This window comes from Panicum virgatum, chromosome 4N (assembly GCF_016808335.1).
Source record: "Panicum virgatum strain AP13 chromosome 4N, P.virgatum_v5, whole genome shotgun sequence".
NCBI lineage: Eukaryota > Viridiplantae > Streptophyta > Magnoliopsida > Poales > Poaceae > Panicum > Panicum virgatum.
Window position 1 is genome coordinate 7,563,385 of NC_053148.1, and position 23,248 is coordinate 7,586,632.

The 23,248-nt window shown below is 40.8% G+C and overlaps 2 protein-coding genes across 6 annotated transcripts; both read right to left on the reverse strand.

Annotated features, from left to right (window-relative positions):
• Positions 1–1,173: 1,173 nt before the first annotated feature.
• On the reverse strand, positions 1,174–9,238 carry LOC120669798 (sucrose synthase 1-like). Of its 5 annotated transcripts, none has more exons than XM_039949637.1 (16): positions 9,117–9,232; positions 5,926–6,040; positions 5,325–5,445; positions 5,089–5,240; positions 4,795–4,987; positions 4,398–4,516; positions 4,087–4,303; positions 3,904–3,999; positions 3,642–3,815; positions 3,437–3,553; positions 3,191–3,357; positions 2,879–3,103; positions 2,412–2,730; positions 1,970–2,214; positions 1,566–1,704; positions 1,174–1,461 (listed from the first exon to the last, which is right to left on the reverse strand). In XM_039949637.1, the coding sequence occupies exons 2-16, from the start codon at positions 6,018–6,020 to the stop codon at positions 1,432–1,434; spliced, it is 2,409 nt and encodes an 802-aa protein (XP_039805571.1). In that variant the 5' UTR covers positions 6,021–6,040; positions 9,117–9,232; the 3' UTR covers positions 1,174–1,431. The 5 variants fall into 5 exon arrangements, with proteins under 5 accessions (XP_039805571.1, XP_039805570.1, XP_039805572.1 ...); XM_039949636.1 differs by lacking the exon at positions 9,117–9,232 and adding an exon at positions 7,171–7,311; XM_039949638.1 differs by lacking the exon at positions 9,117–9,232 and adding an exon at positions 6,958–7,168.
• Positions 9,239–13,167: 3,929 nt separating this feature from the next.
• LOC120669800 (phosphoinositide phosphatase SAC2-like) lies at positions 13,168–22,599 on the reverse strand. Its single transcript, XM_039949639.1, has 16 exons — positions 22,128–22,599; positions 21,038–21,242; positions 20,779–20,944; positions 20,336–20,558; positions 19,873–19,949; positions 19,585–19,766; positions 19,412–19,509; positions 19,172–19,305; positions 18,959–19,087; positions 18,453–18,858; positions 16,716–16,837; positions 16,515–16,604; positions 15,778–15,972; positions 15,514–15,630; positions 14,416–14,491; positions 13,168–13,888 (listed from the first exon to the last, which is right to left on the reverse strand). The coding sequence occupies exons 1-16, from the start codon at positions 22,185–22,187 to the stop codon at positions 13,802–13,804; spliced, it is 2,367 nt and encodes a 788-aa protein (XP_039805573.1). The 5' UTR covers positions 22,188–22,599; the 3' UTR covers positions 13,168–13,801.
• Between the last annotated feature and the right edge of the window lie 649 nt (positions 22,600–23,248).

The following is a 23,248-nucleotide window of genomic DNA, read 5'->3' on the forward strand; positions in this document are numbered from 1 at the left end:
AAGTAGTTTGAAACCACTTCTTCAGTGGACCCTATACCCACATTACACCAAGAAGGCCTTCACCTAAACACTAACATGAGAGACCAACTTTATGTGGAAACTCAACTTTTTATTCACCATAACTTAGTACAACACCTTGAGACCTCTTATGCTATGGTAGGAGAGTACCCTTATTTATAGAACTCCATGTCTCATATGATTTTTTCATGTGTCCATCTTCCGCACACTTTACAAATATTAACTCTAGAATTTTCTTCATACTTATCTAATCATACAAATATCTAATTTCTAGGGTATTCCATATTTCACAAAGAAGCATGATGACCATGATTCATGCATACTCTCTAATCTTCTAGGAGTTTCTGATAATTATGCATCTATACTTCAACATCATGCATAAATCTCTGAGTAATTTTACATATAAATATGAAATCAAAAAAAATTCATGTACTGAAGTACGTGTTAGGCTTCATTCCCTCGTTACATTGTTGACAAAATACTAAATTTTGTAAATGACAAAGTTTAATACTAAACTAACAATAAATAAAGACTAAGTATATGATTTAGCTAGCTAAATAACCCTTAATTTAGTGGCTATAGCGGGATATAGCCCACTATTAGCCGATTTAGCCTTTTAGAGCTAAGAGACGGATGTCCTAGCTTTCTCTCTCCCAAAGACTATATATAGTCGGCTCCCAAAGACTATCTATAGTCGGCTATTTAGAACATTGACCTCACTACACAATGCCCGTACCTCACTACACAATGCCCAGCTGCTTCCATTTGCGCAACAAGATGTGCAAGTAGTCATCTTCTCCGTTAACATGTGTGAGTAAGCTGGTTTTTTTGGAAATCTCAAGCACCTCCACTCCCTTGCCCCTTGGCCACTTTATATAAGAAGAGGGGGCCAAGCATATGGCATCAATTCAATTTGCTGCTAGTGTTGTACACTAGTTACTGCCAAGTGATCCTGTCCAACCATGTTACTGGAATACAGGGCGGGAGTGCAGGCCTGCAACTGCAATTAACCGGGCCACATGGTCCACTGATGGACGGCGCAAAGTTAGCCCACCTTCATTTATCATGAATTTTTCACCTCAGCAAACTTTGGAAATACGAAACAAGCACTGGGCAATGGAATAGACAATTAACATAGCAGAACATCACAGATCGTTCAGAGCAAAGACTTGGGCAACAAAACATTGCATTGGATTCTGAAGGACAGGTGACATGAGCAGGTGTTTATTGGAAGCGAAAAGGTGCAGCTAGTATCCTAGAGCAGGAACCAGCCAGCGCCGCCCAAAACCTCGCGAAAAAGTACCAAGTGCTTGGAATCAAGTACACATTACTCAAACACATGACTAACAATGCGAATTGTGGTAAAAATTGTAATGCAGCTGATGGCTCTCCAGCTTGATGTTCTTTCACGCACTAATCGAAGGACAATGGAACAGCACTTGCCTGGATTCAAGAAAATATGCATCAGTTAATCCGCTTGCTTAAGACTGCTGAAATGAACACACATTGATATGCATATGCTATTTAACGGTCATCAAACAACTTACCAGGCTACGGTATTTGAGAGCATAGAACATCTCAAGGTAGCGACGAGTCTCACGCCTCTCCAGGTTGCTCACATACTTCCAGAATCCGTACACACCAGTCAGGGTCATCAGCCTCTCGGAGTACAGCTTCCAGGTGTATCTAAGCAATCCAAAGATTCTAGTGTAAGAATTTTCACGTAGAGAAAAACGCAAATATCTGAGATGATGGCATCATCGAATGCTTGATTGGTCGCAAAATTGAACAAGCACGTATTACCCTGTAATATCTTAATATTAACACTAGACAATTGATTGGTTGCATCATTGAACAAGCATATGTTAGTCCATAATGTCTCACTAGACAAAGCGCTTGTGTAAGTCCATTTATAAATGTATTGTAGATAGCAGGAGAGAAAATCACATACTTATCATAAATTCTCTGCAGGCCTCCTGCTGAAATTTTGTCCCAGTAGCTTGGATCCTCCTTGCACTTATCAAAGAAGTTGACCAAGATATCTGCAGCTTTGTCACTGTGGTAAGGGTCAATGTGCAAACCAGACACCCCGTCCACAATGATTTCAGCAGGGCCACCATGGCAGGTCGCAATTGTTGGCAAACCACATGTCATGGACTCAATGACAGTCAGGCCAAACGCTTCATAGAATGCAGGCTACAAAAAAAAATGATACAAGAATTCAGTCCTGCACAATCTCTATGGTTGTCATCTGAAAGTAGACAGCACTATCCTTCTATCAACCCGATCTAATGATCTTGAACTAAATAAAGCTACCATTATCGAAAAGAACAGTAGATATCACTATTGTTGGAACTCAGATGTCACATATTCGATCAAGTGTGTATACATACCTGCACAAATGCTCCCTTTGTGTCACAAATGTAGCGGTACAACTCCCCATTGCGGACACGGTTCATCTGAGCCGAGATCCACCGGATATGGCCCTTCAAGTTGTACTGGTCAATGAGACTGTACATCTTCTTGAACTCTGCCTGCTCCTCCCTGTCCTTGGACTCCTTGCCATGGTCACCAGCAACAATCACAAGGTTCGCCAATTCCCTCAGGCGCGCATTCTTACCATACATCTCAACCAAGCCTGTCATGTTCTTCACACGGTCAAGACGAGCCATTGAGAAAATGATCGGTTTGTTCTTGTCCTTCAAGACAAACCTGTAAAGCAACGAAAGGTGCACCCAAATGTCAGGTAATTATTGTAAATGAGAATTGCCCAGCGTATCTCAATAAATAGAAAGACCTAGACCAGACATGAAGATGAATCTTAAAACATTACAATGAGATAGGTAAGTTCAGTACTCACTTGTGCTCCGAGTTCTCAACATCGCTGTAAATGAGCTCCTCAATCTCAGGGTGGAAGGCAGTGAGTCTCTTGTCAGTTTCAGTGTATGGGTAGTACACACTCATGTCTGCTCCAGGAGAGACGATATTGAACTTGGGATCAAAAACATCAATGCCATGGACAACACGGTAGAGCCCAGGAAGGGTAAATGCAATGTGGGACTCATATTGCCCAACAGTGTCCTTGCTGCAAAAACAACACAGCAAGCATCAGATACTTGTTTAGTTGCTGCCACAGTGATGACCTACTGTTATTAAAATACACAGAATTCACCTTCCAGCGATTTCTTGGAATGTACTTGTGATGATGAAATCGGTATGATTCATAGCAATAAGGTCAGCTGTGAACTGGCATGAGAAATGATACTGACTGTCGAATTTGTCCAAGTATATGTCTGAGTTGGGGTATTTGGTTTTCTCCAATGCGTGGGCAATGGTACACTGCAAGAATGTACAAAACGAAACCATAAGCATTGGGAAAACTTGGAATTTCAAGATACTTATGTACAATCAAACAGACCTGAGTAACTCCCAGCTTGTGCGCAAGCAGAGTGGCAACTAGATTGCCATCACTGTAGTTGCCAATGATAAGGTCAGGCTTGGCCTGCATTTCTTTCATGATTTCACTGGCAACATCCTGTAGCATAGAATTCATGACTTCAGTATTAATATAAAAAAAGCTAGATTCTGTGCAACATCCAGTAAAACAAATTTAGTCTGTATACCTCAGTGTATGTCTCCAGGTATGGCCAGACATCAAAACGAGAGATCCACTTGCGGAGAATACCATTCGCATTTCTGAATGGAACACGAATAATGTCTGTGTGCTCAGTTCCAATGACCTTCTCTAGCCGCTGGCCACAAGTAGTACCAACAGCATCAGGCAACAGCCTGGTAACCTGCAACAAATAAAAGCATGTAGGCACATTTACTCAGTAGACTATACAATGGAAGTGCTCAGAAGTTCAAACATGATCTGAAACATACGATGAGGATCTTAGGGGTGATATCAAGGCCTTGCTGCTTAATCCTGAGAAGCATCTCGTTCTCCAAAGCACGGACTTGGTCCAAAATGTACACAACCTGCGAAGCAATGCTACTGCAAATCAGAAACAAGAAAACCAACAAGTGATCCTAGTTAAAAGAAAAATAATCATTTAGCTTCTGTACCTGACCACCCGTATCAGGGTATCCAAGCACGTTGGATTGGGCAAAGTAGCCATGTGGAGACAGGATAACAACATTAAACATCATAGGAATAGTTCCAAGGAAATTCTCCAAGTTGGCAGGATCAGGAGCCTCAAGAATGTCAAGAAGCAAGTGGAGTGTGTCAAGGACACGCTTTGCGGTGTCACCCCAACCTTTCTCCAAGCCGAGCTCTTGGAACCTAACGCAGATCATGGTGATATTATAAGCAGTCAAATCCATTAGCCATATTTCAACAATAGTTAAAGGGTAAGGACAATTTATTGAGAGATCACCTGTGGTTGAACTCTGAGTATGGAGTGTCTTGAGGGATGCTCAGTAGGTACTCCTCTGCCTTTCTGAGGGATGACTGGAGCCCACGAAGACTCTGAATTCTGTCATTCAACATCATTGTCTGCAACAGAAAATAGCACTTATTGTTGGAGTATATTGAGCCCGTGTGTATAGAGGCTCATCTAGAGGCCCATGTATAGGTCTATATATACCCACCCATCTAGGGTTTGGAAGAATAGAGCAATAATTCTCTCTCCAATATGGTATGAACGAGTGAGTTGGATCACATCATTTAATGACATTTTCAGGTAACATCAGGTTCCTAGGTAATAATAGGGTTAATGATGTCATCCATTCGGAAGTGTGCGTTTGGCAGATTCCGGATTTTTGGAAGCTTACCGTGCCCTTGTAGTTATGGGCTTTGAGAAAGTTAAGCAGGGGGTACAGGCTCTCCTTGTCCTGAAACAACTTGGAAGACAGGTGCCTGTTAAGGAATTGTACTCCATTTCCAATGGACTTTGACATGGAAGGACGAGGGAACGAGGCATTGAAGGGCTCAAAGTCAAGCTCAAGCACAAAGTTGCTGTTGTTGCTGGTGTAAAAAAGGAGGTAATGAATTAGCATATGGCAAGTTTTCAGAAATAGAATGTGGAAATTAGCCTAAAATTACTAAGAATTCATCTTAGAACTTACTTTCCATCCACCAGCTGTTCCTTGAATGCCAAGTACTCAGAAACACTCAGCTCCTCAACAGCCAACTCACTTACATTCACCCGAATGTAGTCCCAGACACCAGGCCTTGGCCTGATAGCAAGTGCAACCCAGGGGGGAAGCACAATCGCTTCCTAGATGCAGACAAGAAAGGAAATTAGAATGACTCGCTGATTTTCAATTGCCAAGCATTCAAGCAGGTGTATCAGCAGTGTCACCTGAGCAGCACGAAGAATGTCTTCAAAGGGTGCATACTTCTCCTTGTCACTATCAAACAGCGCATCAAACTCAGCAAGCAGTTGATGGCGCTGAAGCATTCCCTTGCCCTGGTTAACATACCTGTAAAGAATGGTATATCAGAAACAAAACCGATGTTACACTCATATTCTGTTCCCTATTTTTCCTTTTATCGATAGATGGAAACTGGAACTTTCTCATTTCTGGAACTGATCTTAGTACGACACAAAATGTGCCAAATGATGTTAGTAAAAGTATATTGTCCTATAAACTAGATTGCACTGATTCTACTTCAAGAACAAACAGAAAGTCAGTCTACAAAAACTTAGTAACAGCAACTCATTCTACTTCATAAGCCGATCATAAAAAGCATTATGCATGCTCACTATGATTCTGAGGTCAAGCATGTAACACCCTTAGCATGCATGACTGCCAGCAAAAAAAAAAGAGTAAATATGTATGAAATATTCTCGTATTTACAGCTGGATGTGCTAAATTAAAGACAAGGATGTAGAAAATACCAAATTAGCACACTTCAGTACCAGAATCAAAACATAAGTTAACATATTTTGGCATCCTCACCTGGAAAAGAGTGCAATCAGCTCATTGGGATGAGAGGAGAAGGTGGCACCAAGTCGTTCGCGAAGACTGTGGAGGCGAGTCAGCTTGGCAGCCATGGCTCAATGGTACTCAATTACTACAATGCGAGGTACACAGTTAACACTTAAACAGCTACTTAGAAGAAGAAATCAGTAGGTACCACTAAGCATTACAGGACTTTCTGAGCAAGCAGGTCATGCTAAAGCACCACAAATCGCACCACAAACAAGTATTAAATTTTAAAATAAAAGTAGGGCGCAGTATGCTATTTGTTTTGTCTCAACTGAAACAATTAACAAGATACAGAATCCTAACAGCAAAATAAATACATGATAAAGCAGGCACTTATCCTCCACCAAACAAAGTGCCGATCCTCCACCAAACAAAAGAAAGTACTGATTCTGCACAGGCACGTCGTTCTCTGATAATCTTTTGAAGGGACAAATGGAACCAGCTTGATTAAATTAATTTGCGGGCCTCGCAAAAATATAATTTTCGATGCCATTCAGATTCTAAAACCCACCAAGAAGCAGCCAAAATCCTAAGAAAATAAGAGGATTTGGCTTCCGAATAAGCACAGCCAAACGCAAGTATCAATATCACGAATACCTAGAGTGCAGATCAGGCAAGATCGTAACTTCATGGATGAATCCAAGGAGATGACTTTTCGTAGTAAAATAAAACCTAAAAAAGCTTTTTTTTCGCGCTAATAATCCACCAAAAGGGACCAATACATTCCTCGGAAAGCAAAAGAGGTGAGCAGAGCACGCAATCAAAGCAAGATCCCAGGCAAAACACCAGAGCCAAGAATTTTACTGTAGACATGTGATCCCAAGTTCAAGTTAATTTTTTTTGGGGGGGGGGGGGGGGGGGGGGGGGGATTACCGCCGATAATAATATACTCAGAAAAGGATGGCAAAAATTTCTGTACGCAACTTGTAACGACTTAGATCAGGGAACTCCACAAACAGTATGTCAGCAAAACCCCGCCCAAGATTTCATCCGATGACGCACCCAAAGAATCGCGAGAACCGAAACAACCCGACGAAATGGCGGAGGATGGCAACGAACAAGGCGACACCGTCCACTGCTAAAGCAAAGATCTTTCTACCGCGGCCAGATTAGCTCAAAACCCAAGGAAAACACCTCCCACTCCCAGGATTAGCACGGAGATTAGGCCAGGATGAGCACGGAGAAGAACAGACAGCGGCAAACATAGTAACATACCCAATGGTCAAACAGGGAGCAGTCCAATGGAGGAGGGTTTCTCCGGAACTGAAGAGGGGCCAATAAATAGAGGGCAGCTGCTGCATAAACCCAACAAGCGGCTGTGCTGTAATGGTAGGGCCACCCTCGAGCTGACAAAGCTGGGAATCAAGCAATGGATAATGCCAATTTACTATAATAAAACGTTTTACTAATCCTAATTGTGTCACCAATTGTGTCATGGTGCGGCAAAAAACATCCAATTAGCATATGCTGGCCTACCAGACCAATGGCTTGCTCCGAAAAAGCCCTACCAGACCAATGGCTTGCTCCGAAAAAGCTTAGACCTTTTTGCAGCAGAATACTAGACTACAGTGCAGAGCAGGTGCAGTGAACGCAAGCACTGGCCGGGAGAGAAAGGCGAGCACGAAACGAAAGGAACAAAAGAAAAAAAAGTTCCCTTTTATTTTTATTTTCCCAATTTCACCACCGAAAAATTCGCATGTGATTTGGTGAGAACAAAAAGCTAGTGATTGGACGCCCAAGATCGGCTCAACATTGCAATCATCAACAGCGCAATGAGATTGTCCGGATAAAAAAAGCACCAAGATATTTTGCCCCTTCCTAATGCCTATTGGATCAGTGGGGCATTTTTCTTTGGGAAAATTCGATTCATGCCACCACAACTCCGTGAAATTGGGTGTCACGTTCAAAATCATGCCACTCAATGGCATGATTTTCAACATGAGATCCAATTTCAAAAAATTGGAGTGGCATGGATCCAACTGACCCTTTTTCTTTCCTAATCCTTTCTAGAAGCTTGACCTCTAAAGCATGGGTCTCTCAGAAAGCAGAAAGCTCTTGTGCAGAAACCATGGGGGAAACACCAAGAACCCCTTCCCCCAAGTGGCAAATTCTTTACGAAATCAAGCATAACCGTCTCTGAAAGTGCATCCAAATTTCTCCAGAGCTGCATCCAGTCAGCAGCACAAGGGACAAGCGGCAACAAGAAAGTTGCGCAGATCTTGTTTCAAGAACAGAAAGCATCGCTTCTTGCGAAAAACGCAGCTGGGCGCTTGCATCGGGCGCGCCACGAGGAGGCTAGGTTCCAAACAAGAACAGACCAGCAGCCTATGCAGTGCTGACATGGAAAATTAAGGAAGACGATGCCAAAAACTGCTAAGGGAAAAGAAATACTTTTGGCGAACCATAAAGAACAGGATTTTTTTTCGAAAAAAAAAAGAACAGGAAAAAGGAGCACTCGTGTCACACTGTCACATGAGATTAGATGCTTGGCTCTCACGCTAAGAAAATCAAAGATCCAAGAAAGTAGGGTCACATCGCAACCACCTGTGGTCACTCATCTAAATCGCCAAGTCACAAAGTAAATATTATGACAAAGTTTTAGGCAATTATTCCTAAGTAGGATACAAAAGATTCGCTCTGTTCGAGCTTTCGGCTTACTTCGGCTTATTCTCTTTCACAGATTTTTTTAAAAAAAATGTTTCTTGTGTTTTGAGATTCTTATTTGGGTTTTAGAGTCTAAGACTAGAAACTCTAGGCTGTATATATCCCCCGGTGGATATTAAGACCGATTTATCCTTTATTAAAAGAAAGACAATACAGATCATCCAATGTGAATGTGCCCTAGGTTTATAACATCAGACCCTTTCCCTCACCAACTCTCGAGACTTGCTCCCTTTCAATTCGGGTAAAAGAACTAAGTACTGATTGTCTTGCCCTTAATTAATCGTCTATGATGTCTACATGCCCGGTGGACCATGTATAGTCCGTCCCTGTCTACCTAAACTAGTACTACATACTGCAACCGTGAAACCAGAGACACCAACCATAATTTCTAATTTTCCCCCAACAACAGATCACCCCTACCAAAGCAAGCAGAAGCCAAGTAACGCAGTAGCCGGCATTGCAACGTACAGACAGCAGCAATGACAAGATGCACATACCTCTGCAGAGCACAGAGACGGGAGCCCAAGAATGGCGTCTACAGAACACAGGACTGAACGGATCAGATGCAGAGAACGCAGTGCAGAGGTTGGGGGTGCTCGTGACGGGCAATTTATAGTGTCAGGGAGAGAGCCGAAGCCAATAAGTCTTTCGTATGCTTGTGAAACAAGCCACGGCCGCTTCTGGTTTGGTTTCCTTTCCGAATTCAATGTGCCATGGTGACCCACGGCAGGAAGAAAAAGGAAAGGGAGGTGAGCGAGAATGAGATGGCATCTCGCCGGCATGTTCTTCCATTTGCTGCTCCGGCCGCCGCCGGCCGGTTTCCAATTCCGTCGCCGGTATCAGGCGATTTGCTACTGGTTTCGCACGATCACGTTGCCATTGCTGCATCTTTTTTTTAAAAAGAACTTGCAAATGGGCGTGGTTTATTTGGATCACGACATGGTAGAGAGGTTAGGTTGGGCAAGGGTCCATCATCAGTCGCCGGGGTGGAGAAAAAGGAAGCTCATTGTGCTGTGAATGACTGGATGTTCCTGAAAGGGAGCTCTTTTTTTCTCGAGGTGCTTTTGTAGCTAAGCGGGTCGGATTGCTACATGATGTGAAGTTTGTTTTAGGCTTTTGGCGTACGAAACGGGATACCATGCGTGCACATTCTTTCTTTCGTTTTGAGGAGTACAAGTACAAGAAAAAGGCGCACACATTCGAATAACACCATCCATGCTGTAGACATGTTCTACTAGGTTTGAGTGTTTGATGTCACATTTTGTCCTGTTTGTTTTAGCTTTGGATCCTTGAAAGCTAGCCGTAGAGTGTGGGATGTTAAAGTTGCGTGTAAAAGCGTAGTAACCTAGTGTGGGATGGTAGCTTGTGGATTGGAGGATTGTGGTGTAAACTGGTGGACTCTAACAATCTGCTTTTGAAAAGCATATTGTTTGTAGCTTTTAGAACTAAAATCCACCATGTAAAGTGAAAACAAACAGGCCCGGGGACTAGTGCATCTAGGAGACTAGGATTCATGTGCCAATGACTCATCATAGCGGAAAAATGTCGAGATTTTAAGTGGTGAATGAATAAAATTCTTCTTTTGTACCGTATACATCCATCCAGGATTGATAAGCCAAAATGACTTACCATGTACGAAAAAATGCAAACCATTTCAAATTCTCCAGAAAAAATGTCAAAGTCATGGTTGGGAAATAGAAAAGAAGACTCTCTAGATGACAGTGATCGATTTAGGAGTCAAATTTCTTCTGCTAACGTAAAATTTAGAATTCTATCTAGAAGCCAAAATACCCTATGGTATGGTGTTTCCTGAAAAGGAATACCCAAGGGTGGACACGTACGCATCAACTAAGAAAAACTGGAATTCAGGTCGACATAGAAATTTCTCTAAAAAAAGGTCAACATCAAAAGCAATTTTTTATATTGTAAAACAGCATTAGAAACCAACGAGCAGAGAATCCAAATGAACATTTTTTTGGCTCTAACTTCAAGATCCCAAAATGACTGTTTTCTTCATTCATGCTTGTGCTTCTCATGTGCTTTTATCATGGATTCGCTGTGTTCGCTTGGCTATGGCTGATGGTTAGTACTGATTTAATATGAGAGAACAGTACTGCTGGCTGGTTGGCTGACAAGCCAAGCGAACACAACAAAACTTGAGCTATCAATGTAGGAGACAACAAAAGTTTCTACTTGAGGCTGTATACTTTGGAGATTATCCTACTTATATTTTAGCAAAAAAAATGTCATTATGTGTTGTCATTTTAGTTCAGTCAAATTAGGTTGTGTTTAGTTGGTGAAAAAGTTTGGATTTTGGCACTGTAGCAATTTTGTTGTTATTTGATAATTAATGTCCAATCATGGTCTAATTAGGTTTAAAAGATCCGTCTCGTCGTAATCAGTTAAACTGTATAATTAGTCATTTTTTTAACTACATTTAATGCTACATGCATGTGTCCGAAGATTCGATGTAACGGGTACTGTAGGAAGTTTTTTGCAAACTGAACAGGGCCTTAGTTGTTTAATTCTGTCCAAAGAAAAAGAACATAAATAAAGACTTTTTTTTCCCATGTGTGCGCATCTATATCCTAACAAGGAGTCGCGGATTTGAAGCGACCATGAATTCAACAGGAGTAGCATCTAGACGCGTGTACTTTTGGTGGAATTCGATTCTTACGCGGAAAATTGGGGAACAGGATGGCACTGCAGCCTGCAGGCAGCAATTCGTATTCGTTTTGCCCTTTGCTTCTGTTATTCTAAGCGGTTGACATTTGTAAGCATCAACGCCTGGCTTATGAAAGACGAGTCAAATAAAAGGTGCCATTGCAAAAACAAAACAAAAACAAAAACAAGGAACATGCATCTTTACAATTAACACTAGAGTTTGAGCAACCTGCTGTAAGCTGTAACAGTTTAAGCGGAGGCATTTAAAATCTGCACGCTTTCAAACCTCATGCCATTTCTCTTTTCGTCCTCTCTTTTTATAATGAATAAAACATTAAAGAAACTTAAAAATACTCCCTATAACGGTATCCAAATGTTAAACGCCATAACTCTGAATAAAAATTTATGTTTCCGCTTTTTATTACACCATTATCATGGTAAATTTAAGATAATGAATATAGCAGATCTTCGGAAATGATCCACTTGTGCGTTTACACAGCCGGTTCGCCGATAATAGAAGACCACATTTGGCACACAAATATGTAGAGCAGCTATCAGTTTGCTCAATGACCAAAAGCTCCTATTTGGTTCAATTAAGGCGAGTGTTCTATCTAGGTGGCACAAAAGCTATCTAATCTAACCCGTCAACTACTGCTATAGTTGATTAAGCAGCACTCAACCCTGCTCCTAATCCTTATCCTCTTGCCGTGGTCCTATCACTGATGAATAAATAAACTATCGGGGGTGGGTGTGACGTCGCCAATTATACGAGTGACCCACCAAGATTACTCCACTGTTAGAAATTAGAATAGATATTTCTTTGAAAAGTCGCTTGCTAGCGTTAGAATGAGCGAATGCAAGCCACAAACCACCAGGATCTCTCTTCAATCCGTTGGGTAAAGGAGCTATTCCTTCTTCTTAAAAAAAAAGGGTTTCCTAGGATGGACCTCAATATCTATAAAAAAAATACCCATTTAGGATGAGGTGAAAGATTTCATCAACTTGTTGCTCAATGGAGATAAAGAAACATCAAGGAAACCAAATCGGCGAGATCGTGCCGAATTCTCAATGGATTCAGCGTGCATCAGCTAGCTGGGAAGGTCGCTGCCTGGCTGATCTGGGGTAAGCCGACGGCTGCCTTTCTGAAACAAGAGAGATCAGTAGACGGTAATGGGATGGTCCAAACCAGGTGGAGGCAGCGTCTCTCGTGGCCTGATCGATCACATGGCCGACGAGGGCAGCGTTTGGTTTGTACAGTGTTTTTTCGCGCACATTTTCCCGAAAAAAGAATCTCGTATGCATGGAGTATTAAATGAAGTCTATTTACAAAATTTTTTAGGAATTAGTGTAATTTTTCGAGACAAATCTAATGACAGTAATTAATTGATGATTTACTACAGTGATGCTACAGTACCATCCTCTAATCACCCGGTCAAAAGCCTCATTAGGTTCGTCTCGCGATTTGCACGGGAATTGTGGAGGTAGTTTTGTAATCAGACTTCGTTTACTACTCTAAATTTTTTGTCAAAAATGCAAAAAGTTTTCGCAAATTTTTTTTCGGCCAAACCAAACACGGAGCCGGCAGCCAACGACGTGGACCATGGCCCAACCGGGACTGACCACACCACCGCAAGCACATGGTGGCGGTCTCTTGGGCAGCGTGTCCGGATTTGCTTGCCCGCCGGCCAGTACGGACGTGTCCCTTGTCTCTTGAGATGGTGGCTGGCCGGCACCTCAAACAAGCCATGCAAGTGCTTTTCCTCTGACTGCAGAACTGATACAGCTTTCACATTGAGAAACATGAAAGGTTAAATTTCTTCCAAAAAACAAATATAAAAGGCTAGTGTTGAAGGTAAAATATTCTGTGCGAGATTTTGACAGGTGTTGCAGCAATCTGTGATTCAACAAACAGTATCAGAGATGACTATTGGGACAGGGGTTTGGTACAATGGGGATTACACAATGGTTGTCTCTCCTGTTGCGACGGAAAATACATGTACAGAGTGTGTCCAAAGGTCCCATCCAAAAAAAGGTTGAGGGAAAAATGGTGCTTTCATGCCCACCTCAACTCTCATGGGAAGGGAAAAGGGGCGAACACTTGCGACATATATATTTACACGATGGAGATGGGGAGTGATGCCTGGACAATGGTACAGCTTCGAAAGAATAATGTACTACTAACTACCTTCTTTCTTTCCTTTCAAGAAAAATAACAACAATGCCCTATCTACCCGCCTGGTGAGCAAGCTTCAACAAATGAACAGAATGGTACACTTCTCTACACAACTCTTTTTGATGGGGGTGTCTGAGATTCTCAGCCCATCATATTCATACACCGCAAGGAGGATGCTGGTGGTTGATAAATGGTCTCAAGCACGATGGTATGCCTCGTTGCGATGGTCTTTAAGGGTTATAAGAGGCTTTGGAATGAAGTCCGGGCAACCATCGTTTAGCCTCTCTATTTTTTCCTTTTCGCAACTGCTACCATCACGTAGCTTGTATTTTGTATCTTGCAACATCAGTACCAAAATGCCTCTCCTTGATTAACCCACTGCACAAAATCCTTAGATAACTCATGAGCCTGGATCTTAGTAGTTTGATCATCCTGAAAGATTCAAATGAAATGATTGATTTTATTTGTTGGGTGAATCACATATTAAGGGTCACCAATTTTAGTCATCCAGTGATAATCACACTCTTCAAGATAAAACTGTCTATTTCGAGAGAAAAAAAAATACAAAATAGTTCTCAACCGTGCGACCCAGAATGAAGATTCAAGCTGATTTTAGCAACCTATTAATGCTATAGAGACAAGTTCATAAAAGTTATATATAAAAAAATAGCATACCAGAAGGAAAGCAGAACCTGGCAGTTGATACTTCAAGCTTATTCAGGAAATCAGGCCAAAAGAGATTTCTAAACGATAATTGCAGTAAAAACGAATGGGCATGAATGTCACGAAATATAACAGACAAAATGGCAGGTCACAAAAGAACCCAAATACAGTGGTTGTTTTTTGGCTTGTGTCCATAAAGTTAGGTCAAAAGGGTTTTTAAACCACGATTAAAGCACGCAAGAAAAAGGACATGAAGTGAAGTGGTAGCAAAAAGTAGGATTGTTGATTGCACTAACCATTGTCCCAGAGCTTACATCACCAATAGCATTATCAGTTGAAATATTCACGTCAGGAGTGCTTATGGCTTTTGATCTGTTTAAGCATAATGCACAACACACAAAAATAAGGTTAGAAATATTCACCTACATCTCAATTATAAATGTGTGATGTCAGCCAGCAGTTGCATGGACACATCACTAGATTGTGTGATGTCAGTTGGGGTGGTAAAGGGCCTTAATTTTTAGCCTAGATAATCTAAGGGCCGGGCTCTAAACATCAACAAAGCCTTTTAATCCCAACCAAGTTGGGGTAGGCTAGAGTTGAAACACAACAAAGACCATTATTCATGGTTCTGGCACGTGAATCGCGGCTTTCCAAGCACTCCTATCCAAGCACTTGGCCGGGCTCTAAAAGGACACACAATTTTGAGCTAAAAAAATTAAGGGCCAAGTTGGATTGTGAAGAGAGCATTAGGGCCATGGCCCATTACCACTCCTCTCAACGTGGATAATGGTGCAAGTCTGTTACAGAAATACCAGGATCATCTTCAAATAAACAGTTGAGGAGAGGTTTCAAGGTTCAACTCTCTAGAGATCCTTAGCTTGATTGAATTGGAAGCGTCGCATTGATTGCATGGTCAATGGTGTAATACCAAGCGTTCAAAAGGTTCTGCGACAGGCCAGGGAAGAGGCTTGGCTCTGGTATGAGTGGGGGCTACTAGGCTTTCACACCTTGCAGTGAACGTTCTCTAGTGCATGGAGTTTTCTAGTCATTATAATCCTGCCTGTGGCAGGATGGGTAACCAGTGAATCCAGTGTGTCTGTGTCCACGTGCAGTTGCGTGACTATTTAGTGTGGGTGTATGTGTGTTTTGGATTGAGTTGAACTCTTCTTAATGCAAATGATGCTCAGGTCTCCTGCATATTTGAGAAAGATCTTCAAATAAACCACTAACACAAGCTATGTGCAGAGTTTTTATTTTCTGAAAAAATATGTCAAGGAATTAATAAAAAATGTCAAGCTAATGACTTCTGGTTGCCAATTTCTGTGTATACCATATGCAACAAAGAGAACTAAAGATACAAGATAGTCCAAAGAGAGAAGCACTGTATGAACCTTTCGTTGTCTGAAGCTGAAAGCCAGTCAAGATCCAGGAAATTTGAATCACCAGAACCATTGCAATAGTCCAGTTCACAGCTTATATGCTTAACGTGAGACGCTGATGAAGTATACCTGCAGGATTTTCAACAGAAATCGGGAATCAATAACTCGTGCCAGTGTCGGATACTGATTTTTCAAACATATACTTAGAAAATCACTCTGCTTCTAACAGAAGAACAAAGAGGGTTAAGTTTCAGAACACGGAAAACACAAACCAACCTTAACTTCGACACTGAATTGTCAGAGGTTGAAGACATTCCATGCATGGAATCAGAACTCCAGTTTGTATATTGCCCTTCTTTTTTTGAACCGGTAAATGCTGAGTTTAACATTCCATTTGGTCCTTTGCTGGACATTGATGGTTTGCTGTTATTAAGAATGCTGCCATCTGACCTTGCCCTCTTCATCAATTTACTGAAAAAGATGTATAGCTTAGATAAGTGAAAAGATGGATTGGTGTTGATTTGCAAAAAAATAAATGTATGAATAAAATCTGGATACCTAATTCTTAAAATGAAGTGGTCAGAAAACACTACAAAACCTTGCTACCTAAGAAGTAAAAGATAAGAACAAATAACTCAATGGTCCTTGCTGGCGCTATGAAGAAGGTAAAGAGGTAAACGACAGTATGACATAACTTTCTCCACCTAAACTTTCAAAGCACTGGTTAAACCAGACAAAGTGAATTGGATATTGTTCGCGCAATTCCTTCAGGTGCTCACATAAAAACCGGTTGCCAATTGTTGGTTCCAGTATCACTTATTTTGTGTGAATTCAATGTGTTATCAACAGAGGAAAGACAATAAATGTAGGTAATTCATAGTTAGGTCACCTCTTGTTATTATTCTTTTATTGCTTCAATTCATAGAGAAGGATATATTATTCTTAAGAACGTGTTGTCATGCCTACATGCTTAACCATGTAAGTTCAAACATAGCCATATATTACTAACTTACCTAGTATCGTCATCAAGTACATGCTCATCACCAGATTCTGGCTCCCAAAGTGCAGGTTTTCCCACCTGGGGTTCGAAGTACCCTAAAAATCTGTAAATTCATTAAGGAGAAAAACAACTTAGTCCATATTCATAGTATTTCCCTACTGAAACTTCAAAAGATACAAGATCACTGCTGAACAATGATTTTAATCAGACATACAAGTTTATCGCTGCCTGTTTGTATGCATCCATATAGGCATTGCTGTAGTACCGTTGTAATGTCCTAAAGAACTCTTGAGATTGAATAGCAAACTTCAAGTGCCCTCTCTTTGCAGAGAATATCTACACATCACAAGCTCATCAGAGAAGTGCGCAAGAAAATTTCAACATGAAAAGAATGCCATGGAGAATATTTGACATGCCAAAATGCCAATAAATAATTGGATTAGCTAGCCACCACCTTATCAGTATAAATGAATGGAGAACTCAGCAGTTAAATAAAATTTTAGTCCGATTGATCATCTTAATGTAAGGTTACAATTAAGTTAGTTTCACTTCCATGGTCCACTCTGCACAGTAGTTAGACATTATTAAGCTCCCTTGATCAGCAAGTAATGTAGAATCCATATAACAGGAACACGTTAGTTTCGTTTTCACTTCATAATTGAAGTGGAAACTGACCCTGCTACTTCAGTCCACTGTATTACAATTGCGAGCAACAATTCTTTTTATATTATTTGGCGGATCATTCTAGGCTCAGATGGCATCCTGTTACTCATATTTAGACAGAGCAACATCACACTATTTCCTTTACTGACAGATGGCAGATCACACTACGAACGGATTCTTTTTTTTCTTTGTAAATTAAGATTAGAGAAAAATAACAGTTTAGAAGCCCCATCTAAATAAATTAATCAGCAGCCAGTGCATAGGATGATAAAATACACCAACATATCGATAACGCCAAGTATAAGGATAAAGAATGCAAGTTCAATACTTTCAACTTAGTAAATATATTATACAGACGAGATGGTAGGAAAAGTAATTATGGACAAAAGCAGCTGCATATACGGAGGCACCAACCTGTCGGGTAAAATATTAAGAAAAGAAAATAGTGTAGTAATTGGTATGTTCTGATTAAATACAAATGAAAAGAAAGTAATTCAATCATACTTCATATCGTGTGATTAGCTGTTACACTAGCTACTAAAATAACTGGCCTTAGTCTCACGAAACATATGCTAATGAGCCTATATGAAATACATTTTGGACATTTATAGGGCCATTAATCAGCATAACTCGATTGAAGATAGATTTTTTTTTAGTTCTCATATCATTGACTGCAGTTCCATGCCCAAATTAAGCAGCATTTTTCAAGTGCCAAATACTCCCTCCAATCCCAAGTATAAGTTCATCTAGATTTGACCTACGTCAAACTTTTTTTTAGCTTTGACCATCAATAACTAAAAAGTTATTCATAGCATGAGGTTGATGTTCCTGCGTTCATCATGGTACATACTTTCATGTATAACTATTTATATTTAAAATAGCATATTCTTATAGATATTGTTGGTGAAAGTGCAATGTTGGAGGTGGAGTCGATTTCCTGATTACATTTTGGATCAGAGGGAGTGGTTATCAAATTTTACATTGATTACTCCAATCAGCTTCATTGTTTTATTTGTGTTTTCAGAATAAGTACAGGTCTGTATGCCACTTAGCCTGACATAATCAGTTTGGTTTAACATGGAAATACAAATACTTAATATAGATTAGATGCAAAGCTAATTGAGCAAACTTGGACGGATTCTGAAATATTATAATAGCATGTCAGTATACTTATTCCTTATTTCAACAACTAAGCATACTGTGGAAGGAATAAAGAACCTAAGTTTTTCTGACAGACTGAAATAAAAGGTAGATTGAAGAATTGAAATAGCAAGATTTAATGGAGTACCTTATTGTGAGCAGCCGAACCACCATACTGTAAAGCAAGTGTATCACCCATTCGTTCATAAAAATGCATCAAATGTCGAGACAAAGGGGCGTCTATATGAACTTCTGGAGATTCTAAAGAGCCAAGTGCATGCAACTGGTGTCCTAGAGCAGCTAATCCATAGGCATATTGAGCGACATTTGTGCGGTCCAAACAATCTATGCAGTTTGTACGTAAGACACCCTTTTGAAATTTTGGAGGCTTTATTTGGGTAGATCCATTGACCTCAGAATTATATTCTGCAATTCCATTGTCAGGATCAGAACTGCCACAAGTATCGTCTTGGGAGATGTCATCAAGATCAACATAGTCTGCAGTGCCATGATTGTTGTTGTCATCACACACGTGAGGACCAAAACCATTCTTCCTATAAAGCATGAAACAAAAAATTAAGGAAGCATCAAGCCAAGTAGGAATTCTAATTAAAAAGCAAAGAAAACAAGTATAATAAATAACAAAGAACTTACAATGTAGCGCTTAAATTAAGGAAACTCTCTGTTCTTTGATCTGGAGAAACTTGATAATAAAAGAACTCTGTCAAGTTCAGAGCTTCAAATGCCACTTTCAGAAGCACTTGAAGAGCATTTGTACTTTTGCTGAAATACAATTTTTCTTCAGTATGTACACCAAATGCATCAAACAGAACATAAGTGTGAGATGCATAACAAAAGAATTAATACCTTTGAGAGTTCTTATGAAGATCCCAATGTAAAAATCTCAAATGATCTTCCAATGGCAGACCACTATTTATAATTTTTATTGCTCTGTCAAATTCCCGGCGGAGTATAATTTCACGTGGTCTCTTCTCACGTGTCTTCCAAAAATAACAACAGAAAATAAATTGCAAGTGTGTGATTATTAAGTATGACTTATATGCAAAAGATCCATCAGAAGTGGCAGCATCATAACAGTGCGCTCACCTTAATTAAGTTTAAGATGATGATAGGATTTCCGTATCTTTTCCTAAGATTTTCAAAATGAAGTCTGGTAGCCTCATAATTCTTGTCCTTTTCATGCACTGCACGGGGGAAAAGATCAACTGATTGAACATTATTTTACAGTTTACATATAAAATAAGGGTTTCAATGCTTACATATGATATCAGGCTTTAGATTCAGCTTTGATGTCTCCTGGGACCAGAACAGTGGAATTGAACCCCTATTCTGCACAACAGAGCTTATTTGCCTTGGTCCAGGCAAGACTTCATAAACTATTTGCTCAGTCTCAACATCATTCGCTACTCTGCCCTCATCATTCACGCCCCTCTTTAGATACCTATAAGACGGTACCAAAAAAAGAAAAAAAGCAGCATATGAATCCCAGCAACACCAATTATTGATAGAAAAGAGTATATATTACTAAGTGTTTGGTAAGTTTGAACCTGGTGCCAGCATAATGCCGCGAGCGTCTAGCAATGAGCGTCAACATAATATCCTTCCCGCATATTGCAAGTTTATCCTTGATATAAATGAAACAAGAATATTATTCTAAATGATTGTATTAATAAACAGAATTAATTAAATGCATTAATATTTAATGGCCTATTGTATTTATAATTTTTCCATCACGATTTTACAAATTATAGACTGAAAACACAACTATTCCTCCAACAAAAAGAAAAGGAAAAATAGGATTCTTACTTGTCTAGTACAAGCAAATAAAAAACACAAATTTAGCTCAGTAAAGAGAGCAGGCGAAGATAATGAACATGCAGAAAAGAAAAGAAAAGAAAGGAGTAGGAACGTAGGATATTGGATACATCTTGTTGGATGCAATCTATGATATTTCATTAATCCTATTAAACGACACATAACAGGATAAAAAGATATAAGTTTCATAGGTACCTGCTTAAAAAAACCATAGACTAATGCAACAGTCCAGAGTGTAGTTTTCAGAATGTTACGTATCCCTCGAGTTAGGAACTCATTCCATACAAACATTGTGTCATATAATTCCCACCCTTCTTGTGGATCACTAAAGTTCTTCTGGAGGCTTCTCATTATATGATACGAGTGACTAAAAAAGAAGTCTTTTCTAAGATCAATTGTCTGCAAGAGCTTCTTGTACCTGCATGATTTGAGGTTGGCATATGATGAACATACAATGGAACTACTTCGGCATACCATGTAACTATGCTATGCTCCTGAATATTTCAATTTTAAGAAAAAAGAAACAATATTTTATTGAACAGTTAGAAAATATCCAATCTAATTACAAATGTATGATAATGTGAAGGATAAGATGTCAACAATATAATGGGAATGTGGGATGCAATCATGCAGCACACCTGTTCTCATCCTTTGAATTAGTTAACTTTGGCCTTGTCTTAGAATTTGATAACTCAATCATTGCAGTCTTGGTAACTTGGTATACCGGATGGCCAAATATTTCCCCGATCTTTCTCTGCTCAGTAATAATTAACATGTAATAGGGCCCAAGGAACTTAATGAAACCTACAAAGAAAATACATTGTTGATGTGCATTTGCAAGGAAAAAGTTGCTAACTTTGCAACAAATTATGATCAGAGAAAGATGGGATAGTTTACCGATGATTCCAAAACAGTTGGTGACAAATTTAACTCCACCAGATGACCTATGGTCTTCATCTAGAATTTTTAGCAGATCAAGATAGTCACTTTGTGAGTGCACAGTGGAATCCTCATCTACATTGAGCTCGGATGGTTCCATTCTATCAATCGTGAGTAATCTCCATAACGTCTTGTCAGTGTTAGTTCCAAGAATATAAAATTTCTGCAAAAATAAAAATCCATTATTTAATTATGATGAAAATTTTGGGTTGGGATGGGAGAACATGGAGCGTGACAGGGCAGCGAGCTCAAGGTAGCAGGCCTCCCGCAAACACTAAGCAAGGGATGAGAAATAGTAAGGTTCAACCTTTGCACAAGAGTTCGCAAACACATTTTTCTACAAAGACTTCCGTGTAACAGAATGCATCCAGATTGAGAACTTCACCAATTACTATCAAAACCAAGAAATATACCACAAAAAAAAACAAACACTTTGCAACCAAGAATTCAAACAGTAGGGGCATGAACCACAGGCTAGAAATTGGACTCAGAAAAAGGAAAATTCAATGATTCTGCATCCTAGTTATAACTGATAACTGCAAGGAACACGCAAAGGTCCCTTTTTTTTAACCAAAATTCCAATAAACGAACGTTAACAGCACTGCAACACACATAGCTGCTCTTTTTCCTAACAAAAAGAAAAACTAGAGAACTGCATCACAGCTGACAAAAGAAGGCAGAATTCCCGTATCTCCTACATAGAACGGAACAATATAAGCAGCTAAGAGCTCCTGACAATCAATTGCGACAATATCATGATCCAGGCACAACAAATGAATAAGGATCATCATAATTCATAATCGTGGCGTTGCATGGCATGATCCAGGCATGCAGAGTCGCTGACCCCAGTTCTTGTCCCGAGCTAAAGCGACGCGAGAAGCTCGACGCCTCAACCACATCATCCTTAGCTGTACAACCTTTGCGGAATCACAAAGCACCAGCAGGAGCTGCGCCGTGAATAGCATAATCCCACCACGCAGCGACATGAACAACAGCAACACCCGCACGACGCGGCGGCGCATTGTGCTCCGGGGGGCTAGGAGCTCACCGACTCGGCCTCGTAGAGCTCGAAGCTCCGGAGGCAGCCGTCCGCCTCCGCCGCCGCCATGGCCGGCCGAATCCCCCGGCGCAGGCCGGCTCAATCTCGCATCCGCCGCGGCGGCAGATCACAGCCCCGCAGCCGCCCGCCGGAACCCTAAATCCGCGCCGCCCGGCTGCTTGAGGTAGAGCATTCCCCGCGCGGACCACGGCCGCGGCGCCCGCGAATCCGAGCACAGGCCGGCGGCGGCCCCCCGAGGCTCGCGGTCGCGAATCCGGACCCGGGATTCCGGGGAGCTCCGCGCCGATCGCGAGCGGCGGAAATGGGGAAATTTCTGGGGGAGGAGGCGAGGCCGTGAATGATGAGGAGATTGGTTGATTTCGCTTTCTTTTTTTCCCCTCCGGAGTCCCTGCGGAATCCGTGAGGCGGGCGTGGCGTGGAGGATGCCCTGGAGGAAGAGGAGGTCAGGAGGGAGGAGGGCGAGCTGGCCTCAGTGAGAGGGAATATATTGGGATGTGTTGTGTTTATTTTTTTTAATGTCTTTTCTCTGTGATTTCTATTTGCGTTTGTGCTCTTGGAGGTATTTCTGTCTGTTTTTTGTTTGAATTTCCACTTGTATAGCGCTCCTGCGCCATCAGTACTGTCGCGTCCAACATTTTCCTCCTGTGAGTTTTTTCTCATTTTTCTTGTAATAATCATGTTTTTTCACGACCGTGTCTAATCACGTATTTCGTTAAAAGGAGATGTAATAATCATGCTTGATGAGGAGCTCCAAAATGATGGAAAAATGAATGATGGAAACCGGGCGACAATTGATCACTATAGCAATCATCCTCTAAAAATGAGAGGGTATAAGTACCCTCTTCCTGCGTTTATTATAACTTCACGCCATTTCGACGTGTTTTCCTAAATATGTCATATTCCTCACACACGATTATTTTAGGCTAAACTAATGCCTTCTGGCGAGACAGTCTGATAAAAAATAAAACAAGTGCTGAAATTAGTTGTCACACATTCCGCGGTCTTCTTAAGAAACAGCAAAAAATAATGGTGCTTCGCTGAGCTCCCTGCATTATTAGCTCCAGGTGCTGGTGGTGCCGAGCATATTCTAATTCTAGAATCCTGGTGGG